Source organism: Rhineura floridana, chromosome 1, assembly GCF_030035675.1.
Source record: "Rhineura floridana isolate rRhiFlo1 chromosome 1, rRhiFlo1.hap2, whole genome shotgun sequence".
Classification (NCBI taxonomy): Eukaryota; Metazoa; Chordata; class Lepidosauria; order Squamata; family Rhineuridae; genus Rhineura; species Rhineura floridana.
Window position 1 is genome coordinate 18270152 of NC_084480.1, and position 14303 is coordinate 18284454.

Here is a 14303-nt window from a genome sequence, read left to right on the forward strand (position 1 = left end):
GACTTGCATAATTATCAGTGTCACAGTGCATTACTCAACTGTACATAAGTGATACAGTACGGTGGAGATTCTGGAGATTCTGCAGTTACAAGGTTGTTAACTTTGTATAATTTTACACCATGTGTAATATCCAATTATGATTATGTCCTTGGAGGCTAAGAATTTTTGTCTTATTTATTTGTGCATATCCCTGTAAACAGATTATCAGCACAGCTGAAATATACTTGGATAACTTTAAGAGGAGTAGACATTAATGAAGGATAAGGCTATCAGTGGCTGCTAACCATAATGGCTACATTCTACCTGCATGATCAGAGGCAGTATGTTTCTAAGTACCAGTTGTTGGAAACTGCAAGGGAGAGCATGCTCTTTGCTCTCAGATCCTGCTTGTGGGCTTCCCATTGACATCTGGTTGGCTCCTGTGAGAACTGGATGCTGGACTAGATAGGCCACTGGCCTGATCCAGCAGGCTCTTCTTATATTCCTACTTATAAAAAATATACTTTCTCTTTTTTGTGTGTGTTATACTCCTCATCTGATGCTTCCACAAATTTTCTAACCCTCCTCAATGTTTCCAAAAATAGTATGAAGTTATGGTAAAATTGACATGTTCCTTTTAATTTGTATCTGACAAAGTCTGCTCAAACCCATTACCATGTTCTGGATTCTGATATCCAGAATTTGGTGTACAGTTAAGTATAGCAGACTATGAAAGGAGGCTACTTTATTTGTTTACAAGATTTTTATACCATCTGTTAATATATTTTGCAATTCCACAACATTTTTATTAAATATTATAAAAACAGTTAGGAGCCAGGCAATGCAAAGTAAAAATAGAAGCAACAAATAACAGAGCACAAAACATTTTGAAAACTCAGCTTTTGATGGCACAACAGAACAAACCTCTCTCAACCTATGTATTTATTTACTAAATGTACATGGCCAGCCTTGGGAGGCTCACAAAACCTACCACCAGGACGAGGTCTCTTGTATGAGCATTTCCTGGAAAGGGAAAGACTACGATGATTTGCCTCACCCCCTCAGCCTTGGAAGAGAATTGAATGGATCTCTCCCAAGGTGAATGTGTCAGCAGACAGGGCTAACAGCAGAAGGCAGCCCGGTTGGGCCCTGGCCAGGGCCCCTGGGGTAGCGCTCCCTTCCGTGATCCACAGCAGGGTGGGGAGCCGACACTGTCGCGGATCAGAAAGGGAACTCCCAGACACCCCCCTACTGCCGCGCAGTCCCCACCTACCTCTCTCTTGACATAAATGTTAGTTGCACTGCGGGTGCAAGCCTGCCATCAACCAACATGGCAACTGAGGTCTCTTGAAGGAGCTGATTCCCTTTCTGCCAACTTGATTGATGGCAGGGATGTGTGCACGTAGCATGCATGCATGCCATCAACCAAGGTGGCGGCAGAGGCATCAGCCCCTTAGGGAGGCCTTGGCTGCCATCTTGGTTGATGGCAGGCTTGCGCTCGCAGCACAACCAACATTTACGTCAAGGGAGAGGTAGGTGGGCCATGCAGGTGGGTGGTTGTGGGCCTGCGTAGCAGTAGGTGGTGTCTGGGAGCTCCCTCTCTGTGATCCATGGCAGGGTCAGGAGCCGATGCTGCTGCAGATCGCTGAAGATAGGTAGGTAGGTGGGGCATGTGGGTGCTGGGGCCAGGGGCAGGCTGGTGCCGGCCCTGTTAGCAGACCACATGGGCAGAAGTGCCCAATGAGAGGTGGAGAGACAGCTACTCCACCCTCTCATCTCCCTCCTTTCACAGCTACAGCACCCTCCCTCTCTCTACAGTTTGGGCCTTGGCTGGTTGCCATTTATGGGTCTGAGTAGGAACTTTTTAGGAAGCCCCTGACTGGCACTTGGGTCTTTCCTCTCTCTCTCTCTCTCTCTTTTTTTTCCCCCCTACTTCACACTGTAGTGATTTGTTGTTTTGATTTGGTCCATTTGGTCTGCTTGATATCCGATGAGACCTCATTTGACAGCCACTCTGAGGCATTTGGGGGTTGGGGCACTCTGAAGTCATCAAACACAGCGTGAGGTCTGGGGGTTACTTGGGGATGCCCCTTTGTGCCTGGCATGCAAATCTTGGTGAACACTTGACATCGGGGCCTGGGTGTGAATGTTGGGTTCACATACCCATGGTTCACTTAGCAAGAAGGGAGAAATTTCTCCCAATACTTGGTTAGGAAGCCAACAGTGCAGATTCTTACATGTCCAGACGTGGAGGGATGATTCCCTTACAGACATTGATTTAACTCCACCTGCCTGCACTTATCTTATTGAGTTCTTGTTGCAGATCTTCCATTTGTTAAATTTAGATAAATATGACTTTCTCCCATTTATGTCTCAACTACGGATGGGCAATACATTCAATTTAGTTTGCATTTCAAGCCAAATCTATCAAATTTGCACTTTCCAAAACAATATGAGAACCAAAATACGGGCATCCTTCAAAATCCACACTTCTTTTAATTTTGCAGTGCAGCTTGCCAACCAACCAATATTCACAAAAATGTGTCTGCTAGGTGAAAGTGCTAGGTGAAACACACTGACTGACCGAGATTAAATGAAAGGAAGATGGAAGCAATACACTGAAGAACTCTATAAAAGAGATGCCAGGATGACAGATTCATTCACAGAGGAACCGTATGATGAAGAACCAAAAGTTTTAGAATGCAAGGTGGAAGCTGCTCTTAAAATACTTGGAAGAAACAAATCACCAGGAATAGATGACATACCAATAGAGTTGCTACAAGCTACCGAGACTGAATCTGTCCAAATTTTGACAAAAATCTGTCAAGAAATATGGAAAACTAAACAATGGCCCACAGACTGGAAGCTTTCCATATACATCCCAATTCCAAAGAAAGGGGATCCCAGGGAATGCAGTAATTATCAAACTATTGCCTTAATATCCCATGCAAGTAAGGTAATGCTCAAGATTCTACAACAAAGGTTCTTACCATATATGGAGCGAGAAATGCCAGGTGTCCAAGCTGGATTTAGAAAGGGAAGAGGCACCAGAGATCATATTGCAAATATATGTTGGATAATGGAACGGAACAAGGAATTTCAGAAGAAAATCACCCTGTGCTTTATAGATTACAGCAAAGCCTTTGACTGTGTAGGTCATGAAAAACTATGGAATGCTTTAAAAGAAATGGGGGTGCCACAGCATTTGATTGTCCTGATGCGCAACCTATACTCTGCAGAAGAGGTTACTGTATGGACAGAATATGGAGAAACCGATTGGTTGCCAATTGGAAAGGGTGTGAGACAGGGGTGTATTTTATCACCCTATTTATTTAATCTATATGCAGAACATATCATACGGAAAGCAGGATTGGACCAAGATGAAGGAGGTGTGAAAATTGGAGGGAGAAATATTAATAATTTAAGATATGCAGACGATACCATACTACTAGCAGAAACCAGTAATGATTTGAAACGAATGCTGATGAAAGTTCAAGAGGAAAGCACAAAAGCAGGACTACAGCTGAACGTCAAAAAGACTAAAGTGATGACAACAGAAGATTTATGTAACTTTAAAGTTGACAATGAGGACATTGAACTTGTCAAGGATTATCAATACCTCGGCACAATCATTAACCAAAATGGCGACAATAGTCAAGAAATCAGAAGGCTAGGACTGGGGAGGGCAGCTGTGAGAGAACTAGGAAAGGTCCTCAAATGCAAAGATGTATCACTGAACGCTAAAGTCGGGATCATTAAGATCAAGGTATTTCTGATCTCTATGTATGGATATGAAAGCTGGACAGTGAAAAAAGTGGATAAGAAAAAAATCAACTCATTTGAAATGTGGTGTTGGAGGAGAGCTTTGCGGATACCATGGACTGCGAAAAAGACAAATAATTGGATGTTAGAACAAATTAAACCAGAACTATCACTAGAAGCTAAAATGATGAAACTGAGGTTTAAGATCTGTTTTTATGATGTTTTAAAGTTTTTTAGTGCTTTGTTTGCCACCCTGGGCTCCTGTTGGGAGGAAGGGCGGGATACAAATTAAATAAATAGATAATACTTCAGACACATAATGAGAAGACATGATTCATTAGAAAAGATAATAATCCTGGGAAAAACAGAAGGAAGTAGAAAAAGAGGAAGGCCAAACAAGAGATGATTCATTCGTAAAGGAAGCCACAGACCTGAACTTACAAAATCTGAACAGGGTGGTTTATGACAGATGCTCTTGGAGGTTGCTGATTCATAGGGTCGCCATAAGTCATAGTCTACTTGAAGGCAGATAACAACAACAACAACACAGGTGAAAAATGTGCTTAAAAATGAATATATGAGTGAAAATAGCATAAAAATGCATTGTATGATGAGAAAGTGCTTGCAAAAATGTGTACATTAGTAAAAAGAGTAGAAGAAATTTCACACTAAAATGCCGGAGAATTTTCATGAGGATTTAAATAGCAAGTTGCTGCAGAAATTGGAGAACTGAATTTTGGATTGGAAAAATGAGAAATGGAGAGAACTGAAATTGACAGAACTCTCCATCCCTAGTCTTGAGTCTTCTTTCGGGGTGTGTTGGCAAAAGAAGATGCTCTGTGCCTTTTCATGAGACGATGCTTTACTCAGGATCTCACTGGAAGATGTTAAACTTCCAGGGAGGACCTTCTCTCTGTAGTGACAACTTGCATATAGAATGACCTCCTCTTGAAGTTTGGGCCGGCACCAATTGTTGGCTGCTTCTGGTGTGCCTTTAATAATTCTTCATCAGCTCAGGCATTTCCAGGCTGTTAATGCAGGGTTCTAGCACTCTGGTTACTCTACTTGATGTTAATATTTTACTGCTGTGATTTTATGGATGTTTTATTCATATGTTTTATGATTTATTATAATTCTGTTGGAGGATGTTGTGTGTTACCAACTGCTTTGACACTGTCTGGAGTGAAAGACAGTATAGAATAGCTTTATGAATAAACAAATTTAAGTGAAGTGAATCCAGTGTTCTATATCTGACTCGCATCCTAACTTTTCATCCCATTCACAGAAGGAGAGTTGTATTCACAGAAGGGGTATTTCCATTCATGGAACATCTTCCATTTGTGGAAAGAAGTTAGGATCCAAGAAAATGTCCCTGGTCATTAGGGATGGAAGAATCTGTCAATTCTGGTTCTCTTGGTTTCTCATTTTTCTAGTCTTAAATACGGTTCTCCACATTTCTGCATCAAATTACATTTTTTTAAAAAAACAAAAAATCATCCTGAAAATTCAGCATTTTAGTGCAAGTTTTTTCCCAAATAAACACATTTTAGTCAGTTTTGACTAATACACACATTTTTTGCAAACAATGTCTCCTATGTGTTAATGCATTTTATATATTGTTTTCACTTTTGAAACATTCTTTGGTTGGAGAACTTCATTGCAAAATTTGGATACTTGCAAATTTTGAACGATGGCTGTGTTTGATTTCTCATATTGTTTAGGAAAGTGCACATTTGATAGATTTGGCTTTAAATGTGAACTGAACTGAATTTCGCCCTCATCCCTGCTCACCCTAAATCCTCAAAGCATGCTAGATCATATACAACAAAACTGTACAGCCTAATTCAGCAGTTTTACAGGGAAACCTAAGCAGGGCACAAAGAGTTGAGAGGTAGCCCCACCTCAAGTAGACCTATTAGCCAATCAAATGGCTGTGTGTGTTTACCATTCCCTAGATCAGCCTTTCCCAACCAGTGTGCCTCCAGATGTTGTTGGACTACAACTCCCATCTTCCTGACCATTGGCAATGCTAGCTGAGGCTGATGGGAGTTGGGGTCCAACAACATCTGGAGGCACACTGGTTGGGAAAGGCTGCCCCAGATATTCCTTTTGTCTGTGGCAACTGTTGGGAAAAATAGTCTCCAGCAGAGGGTCAGTTTGGCCCCGAGGCCTCCAACCTCTGATTCTGTTTGAGGGTTTGACTTTGCCTAGACATCTATCATTCAACAGGAGAGTAATATGCCAAGAAAGAGTTCACTTTGATCATTGATGCCCTCCAGATGTCATTATGCCAAAACTCCTATCAGCCCCAGTCAGCATCACCAAAGGTCATGGTTGATGGGAGTTGTAGTCCATCAACATCTGGAGGGCACCACATTGACTACCCCAGTCTGTATGCCAAAAGAAGCATTGACTTCCCCAGTCTGTATGCCAAAAGATGGCACCTTTCTGATCCTTCTTTTCTGCTCCCATTCCAGAGCTTTCAGGCAATGTTTCAGTGCTTCCTGCAATTTTTTTGCTAGTTTTCCATATCAAACACCCTGCAGTTCTACCCACTGCTTATCACCTGATCAGTTACATTTGCAGTGGGTGTGGTTTACGCATTGGAAGGCACTTCTCACTGCATGTAGCTGACCATGCAGTTGCAATACCTTTGTGCAGCAGCAGACAGGAGGGGAAGGGAGGTGCAGCTGAGGAGGGGAGGGGCGAACAGTACTCAGATCTGTACATATCAGGCCACATGCACTAGCGGGATGGCACAGGAACACAATTTTTCTGGGACATTCCAATAGAAAGCCCAGCTTAATAGTGCATGGTGCAAATATATCATTGAAAACCACTAACAAGGAAATGTGCAAAACTTGCACAAAACAGCTTGTGTCTGAACACATCCATGGTGTCACATGGCAGAATAATACAGTTTAAATACATACAAATGAAATGCCACAGCTGGAGCTATGAGAGAAGATGGACTTCTGAAAGTGCATGCAAACAGCACTGTACCTATCATGTGACGCATAAAAACCTCTGTCAACAGGTTGTCATCTTCTGAAAGAATATTCTGACTGATACCACAATCTTCCCCCAATTTTGTCACTTTTAACTAGCAATCCCGAACAGCAGAATGGTGGCATGGAGTATGTGTGTGAGAGAGTTGAAGTGCTCAAAGATTTTGGTTTACAAAGGCTGCTTTTATGACAGATTTTCTCTTGCAGATATACAATTGTGTCCTCTCACATTCTCTTACAATAACTAATGGCTTAAACCTCAAATTGACACCCTTTGAAGAACTGAGCCTGGCTTGACTCAGATATATTGGCCATTCTGTACTGATGTTCATTTTCCTTTTCACAGGTCGTCATGGTGATGGGGCCTACTGGCCAGTTGACACAAACCTGATCGACCGAAGCAGTCTTAACGGTAAGCAAGAACTAAAACTAGCTCCCTTTAAATTAGCCTCCATTATTAAATATAATTAATCTCCAGTATTTCTGTGTTCTTTGTATCCCTCTCCTTATCCCCTGGTTTCATCAGATAGAATAATACAATTTGCTATGACAAAGCCAGCTCCAGCGTTTCTAGCGCTCAAGCAAATTGGCTTGAGGGGACCCCATAACCGTCAAGATCTTGATGGTAAAGGCATGGCTAGTGTGAGAGAAGGTGAACAGACAATGCCCCAGAGTGCCCTGCAGTATCACAGAGGATTCTGGGATGCAATTTAAATTAGTATAGGTCATAGCAGGGTCACAGGCACAGGCAATTGACCAACTCTGGCACTAGCAATGACATCTGATGCCAGATGTTTTGGACTACAACTCCCATCAACCCTCCCTGACCGTTAACCATGCTGGCTGAGGCAGATGGTAATTGTAGTTCATGACATCTGGAAGGCACCGCATTGGCTACCACTGATTAAAGGAAGAAAAGTACATAGTGATAGAACAGGATTACAAAATAGAAGAAAAGAAAAAATCACAGTTTTATCATGAATGGGCTGGCAGGACTGTTAACGTAAAACTGCCTGAGGAGAGGATTATTGACGTGTTAAGTTATGTTACTGAAACACTGCCAGAAAACAGAAGCTGTGGCGTCATGATGTCCTTTTTTCACTTTGAAATTCCTAGCTTGCTGTACTTGTTGGGTGACTTTGTATATGGACATGGTATTCCAAGTTTTATCAAAGCCAATGCTGCTTAGATGCTTGCAAATACAATTGCAATACAATTGTTTGTATTGTGTCTCTTATAATTATTATTATACACCACTTAGCTAACCTTTGGCTGTGAAGCCGCTTATAAATGCAAATAAATACGTATTTTAAAAGGAGGCCCTTGAAGTCCACGGGAAGGAAATAGAAAAGAAGAAATGGAGGGGGTCTAAGAGAAGAAGCCCCTTCATGCACACACACCCCACCGTCTGGAGCTAGCCAATAGGGCGTTGGTTGTGGGGGGATACTCCACCAGAGGTTCTACAGGGAGAGAGAGAGAGATTACTCTGCCCATCTCTCAAATCCTACCAGAGGGCATGACTCAAACTCAAGCAGGCTTTTCACATGCATACCACTCGCTGGATAAGAGCATCTATCTTGGCTGCTTGAGACCATAGGTGTAGACAGTGGACATTGAAATCCAGCAGCTGGACTCTTGACTCAGTTGTCTGACCCAGCAAACAGGGCCATAACAATATGGAACAATCCGCTTAAGAGGCTGCTTCATGTAAAACCTTCCCCTCATTGAGGTAAGTGCTACAGTGGTACATATGAGGACTTGTCCTCAAAGCTAAAAGCCCACTGGTTACCAGTTTGAGAGATGGATTAATTCCCAGCTCTCCCAGCAAGTGGCTGATCAGCAGGACACCAGCTTTTTCCAAAAGGTTTGTGCATGTCTGCGTGTGTACAGCTGGCTGATTTCCACACATTCTTGTTGTATGAGAGCCTCAATCTGTGGCTGACATATAATCAAGTATTGTTTAAAGCTAGATTAGCCAAATATTAAGCCCATAGGGGACTGGTCTGGGACATAGCTTTGCTGTGGAGTTGCTAAGTGTTTCTAGCTGAGGTTCTGATGCATTGCATCCTGTGATGGTGTATAATAAATACTAGTGTACCCTCCAATACTGCTGTATTGTCCCGGGTAAACTTGGAATACAGCACAAAGCTATAGATTTTGACTTTTCATTGGCACCACAGGTGCAGCTCCCTGAGAAAATCAGTTATTTACCCTTAGAGCAGGTCACCAGATCAGTGAGGTACATTTTTTCCCAGCATCATGCTTTTTAGCAAGGTAAGCAGGTGAGGTCATGAGAAGCTTGAGCAAAGCTTTCAAAGAGTTGTGACCTAATGCACTAGCTAGGAAAGCAGGTGACATTAATAAGCTATTAAGCAGTTGGAAGCCTGCAATAAATCTGCAGTCCCTTGCCATGTGAGGGTGTCACTTGAATCACTGGAGCAAAATAGTCTCTATGAAAAAAGAAAGTGCAGGAGGTGAAAGAGAGAAATGGAATAGATAATTGGGAAAAATTAATTATGCCTCGGCAGCTTCTAGCCATGATAGCAGTCATTATATGCACTGTAGATTTAGCAGATATCAACTGCATAGCCAGGAAATTGCACAGTGTTCAGAAGCAGGTCCTATTTTGTGTTAGCACCCCCATCAATATGGATACTCCTTTAAACCAGTAGATGTAAAATTGATACACCATTTTATGCAGTCCTCTCTCTCCTTTGGTACAGTGCCAGCAACCAAAGTGCATGGGACCTCCCATGCTGGGGAAATGGGAAGGCTTTGGATCCTGTGGATCCATCCCGAGAAACCCCCAATAAACCTATTATTTGGATCACAAACAGAGCGGGGATGGCCACAGAGGTTCCTATAGCCACAATGCACTGCAATATCATATGGCCTTTCAGGTGCCCTCCCAGAGACCTTAGGAGAGCATCCTAGGCAGAGGAGAGAGGATTCATGGCAGAAGAACTGCCTGATTTCGAGCCCTCTTGGTCTTATGTCAGCCAGGGGACAAGGTGTGTGTGGGGGAAGGAGTGGCAACTGGAGGGAAACCAAGAACATCAGCTCCCAGGCTGTCATTTTCTCCTTTGTTGGGGTTGTGTCAGGCGAATGGGAAGGCTTTGGATCCTGAGGACCAAAAGCTTCTCTTCATCTCCCCCCCCCAACACACATCAAGCATGTCAATGTTTCATCCCCATAATGATTTTGCTGTTATTGATGGTGGGTTTTGTTTGCTGCTAATGTTTTTGCTGCTACTTTATTGTGTCTGTTTTATTGGTGATTGTCTGGCTTGTAATGTATTGCTCTTTCTTCTCAATTTTATGCTCTACTTTATGCTCTTAACATTTTCTAAGTCGCTTGAAGACTTCTATGTGGCAAGTGACTAATACATTGAAATAATACATTGACATAACTAATACACTGAAATAAGAACAACAGCAACAGATATCCAATGCCCTTGTTGTGTTAGCACAAGGATTTATGCTTCTGCAATGGAACCTCCCCCTTCCCCTCCCTGTGTGCACCCTACAGCCCTTCTAAATCTGCTTCAAAGCATTGGGGAGAATCCCAGAACAGATTTACAGGGGCCGGTGGAGAAGGGGGGGAGTTCAGTTTTGCAAGTGTAAATAATTGCAGAATGAGAAACATAGTGTTGCTTTGGATATAAGGTGGTGGTGGTGGTGAGATGATGCCACTGTTGGAATTCCAATGGATGAAGAGAGATGGACATGGAGGTTCATTTGAAAAACTGTTTTGAAACCGTAAATGAATCCCACTGGTTGTTTCTCTTACAAAGAAGACTTCTGCAAGATGTCTGGGTTATGAATCAGCAGAAGCCACAGGAATCTTTTTTGTTTTGTTGTAGAAATCATTTCCTTTTTAGTTAGAAGTGTCCTGATTGACGGTGCCTAAAATTGCTACCAGAAGCCTATCAAATGATGGAAATGATTTTCAGATAATTAGAAAAGGACACAAAATGGGTACAATATTGTTTGTTTGTATTTTGCACTTTAAGGCTCCTGATAGGAAAAGTAATTTTAATTAAGCGTGACCTGACATAGCAAGATAGGAAAGGAAAGCCCCTATGGTTTAGAAAAGATTAGCAGCATCTGATCATTATCAACTTTATTTTAGATATGCTACCAGACTGTTTCCTTTACCACTCTGTACCTAATGGGGATTTAGCATTTTCAAGTTCATGAATTTATAAGAATGAAATAAATACCTGAAGGGCCATAGCTGATTAAATCAGATGGATTATTATTATTATTTTTCCACACACAAGATGCGGAAGCAATTCTTAATTCTGTCTTACTGGTACATACTTGTCCATTTGGTGAGCAAGTCAGAGATGGCATCAATAAAACCTGTTTAATTAGGTCACACATCATTTTGGACCTGAAAATTTTCTTTATCAGAGCCTGGGTAAATGAGGGGTCTCCTCTGTTGATATCAGTGCACATCATTAGTGGCAGAAACCATGCTGTATGCATTAAAGTTTAGAGGAAACCAGGGCCTTCTGAGTTTGTTTCCCGGGCTTCAAAATGTGCAAATTATTTCCAAGATAAGAAGGAAGAAAAAGATGCCTCTAACACCTTTCTTCACAGGTAATAGTGGGCACCGAAAAAGTTGCTATACAAAAAGCCATGTAGGTGTGAAGATTATGCTTTTCTATGGGATCTCTGTGGAGCAAAATCAGATGTGCTTTCTGATCTCATTTGCATCACTATATCATTTGTGCAGAGCCGAATGAGCTTGGATCAGGGAGAAGGGGATCAGTTTATATCCAGGTAGTCATGCTGATCCCTTTGGGTTCAGATAATTCATGTCTGTGGCATCGACTTGAGTCTATGGAAAAGCGGCTTCTGAGAAATGTTATTTTGGTGAAAAATAGGATCAAAACAATTTTCCTCTGTTGTTTTTAAATATTTTTCTTGCATGTTTAGAATAGAATCAGTGCCATATGAAGTGTGTCTGCTGTGTGCTGGAAATTAGTTCATACATGTGGATAGAGGCTGGTCCCTGGAGTGAGCCATTCATGTACAGCTGCTTCTGATGTGCGCTGGATGTCACTATGTAGATTGCTCTGTCATAGTGGTGGCAAAACCAAGCAGCAATGGCAGTGTGCATATGAATGCCATGATCAAGTAGATAGAGTACTATTGGCATGGAAGTGTGTTTCTGCGTACATATCCCTAACTGCATGAGGAACTGTGGACATATACAGTTCCCCTTGCTAAAAGGTCCCTTCTAGCACACCCAGATTATTGGTGATAGCAATGATTGGCGGAGGTGGGAAGGGGGTTTCCAGTAAAGCGGGTTCTGTTCTCTTCCTACTCCCTTCTTTCCTCTGCTCAAGTAATTTTATTATTGCCTACAGTCTGATCAGAACTGCAACGCACAAAACCCGGATGGGGGATAGATTCTGAGCTATGCAGAGCAGCCTCCTGCTTTGTGTGTGTGGCTTGATGAGTCTCAATTTGTTACATGAAGCAACAACCAATGGATGCAGATTTGGTGGTGTGTGTTGTTTCATGTGCAGCAGGGCTAAATTATGTTTCCATCAGTATGACTTTCTATGGAAAGTGGGGAGGAGCCAGCCTGCCTACCTTCGTGGCTAAGTGTCCATTTTGTCCTGTGCCTGTCATCCAGTAGATCACAAAGGCTTCCCCAAAAGTGCTTTTGTTTGTTCCCACCATTGACTTCTATGCCTTTGTTGCTGTAAGAACATAAGAAGAACCTGCTGGACCAGGCCAGTGGCCAGAGCTTGGAAAAGTTACTTTTTAAAACTACAACTCCCATCAGCCCCAGCCAGCATGGCCACTGGATTGGGCTGATGGGAGTTGTAGTTCAAAAAAGTAACTTTTCCAAGCTCTGCCAGTGGCCAAGCAGATGCCCAAGGGAAGTCTTCAAGCAGGACCTGAGTGCAAGACCACTCTCCCTTCCTGCCATATGCCCATATACCATATTTCACTGCTGTCCAACATCTTCCAACTGAGTAGCACAGGCTACATTGGACAAATATGTTTGAGGCAGAGAAGCTGACACAAGATGACTTTCCCCTTTAGTACTGACATGAGCTAAAGCAGTCTTATCAATGACACCTCAATGGAGAGAGTGCACATCAGAAAACAAGGTTTTTTAGAACGTGGTAACTCAGTACTTTCTCACTTGGGGTGATATCATAAATATGGAGGGCAAAAGACACATGTCACCACTAAACAATAAGGATGTGCATTGGGCCAAGTAATGCTACTTCTGAAAGTACCGGAATCCTTAAAAGCAATTCCTGAGAAGGTGGTTTAGTTTAATATGTTAAAGTAAAGAAAATGTTACCAGCGTGGAAATGACAACATTTGCTTGATGTGCTTTATCTGTGAGTAACGTATTATTATATATCATAAAGATAATTACTGGGCGTTCCTTCTTTGAGAACTGAAAAAAATTAGTGAGTAAAAGGGTTTTAGTAGTAGATAATAAGCAGATAAGCTTATTTTCTCTTTTAATTCATCTTGTAACAAAATTAAAGTGAAGCCAATATCTTGAGCAAAGCAAAGGTCACCTCTCATCCCCACCTTCTTTTGTCCCCCGGTCTACTTTCCCATGATGAGCCTGCTAGATATCCTCCCATATCTAGCAGATTAGGCAGCTAGCGAGGGCTAGATGTCAACAGCAATAACTCTTCCACCATAGATGTTCCCGCTACTGCTTCTTCTTCTCTCCAGAGACATTTCTACCATTAGGCAGAGTGAGGCAGCCATCTCAGATAGCAAATGCTTGGGAGGGAAGCAGGGAGCAATGGTGAGGTGTCAGAGGAGAGAGTGCTTGCACCATCTGGCCTCCTCTGCTCCCCTTAGGTTAGCTTGTTCCCCCCCGGGGGGGTGCGGGTGGAGGACACTGTCTCTTCACCAGTGTTGAAGTACAATTAAACAGCCAGTCCAGATGGCTTCTTAAGAACATAAGAAGAGTCTTGCTGGATCAGGCCAAAGGCCCACCTAGTCAAGCATCCTGTTCTCATAGTATGAGATCCCTATGGGAAGCCTCCAAGTAGGATCGCAGTGCAACAGCATTCTTCTCTCCTGTGGTTTCCAGCAGCTGGTATTCAGAAGTATACTCCATCAGTGGAGGTAGACTGTAGCTATCATGGCTAGTATTCACTGGCAGTCTTGTCTTCCTTGAATTTGTTTAATCCTCTTTAAAGCCATCCAAGTTGGTGGCCATCACTACATCTTATGGGAGCAAATTCCATAGTTTAAATATGTGGGATTGAGGGTACCATCTTGTCCTTTACATCAAATGGAAAATGTTTTGGGCTGGCCCAGAGCTTCAGCCGTGATAGGCCTCCAGATATCTTCCCAAGCTCAGAGATTTTCCTCAGCAGGAAATAATCAACAATCGCAGACGTCTCGTGATTGTTAGCAGTCATAGCAAGTACAGCTCACAAAGCTGTTCCCATTCTGCTCAGTTCTGCTCTGCTCTGCCCTCCACTCTCAGCACAGCACCAACTACTTAGGAGACTAAGATATAGGAAAGAATGTAATTTGATGCACAGCCCCT

At 42.5% G+C, this 14303-nt stretch overlaps 1 protein-coding gene across 4 annotated transcripts in view; it reads left to right on the top strand.

Moving 5' to 3' along the window:
- DCC (DCC netrin 1 receptor) overlaps positions 1 to 14303 on the top strand; it is an 882319-nt gene that overhangs the window by 767943 nt on the left and 100073 nt on the right. For all 4 annotated transcript variants that reach the window (XM_061614640.1, XM_061614649.1, XM_061614658.1 and 1 more), the window contains one exon: positions 7096 to 7161. In XM_061614640.1, coding sequence (XP_061470624.1) covers positions 7096 to 7161 — 66 coding nt within the window. The remainder of the gene's footprint in view (positions 1 to 7095; positions 7162 to 14303) is intronic.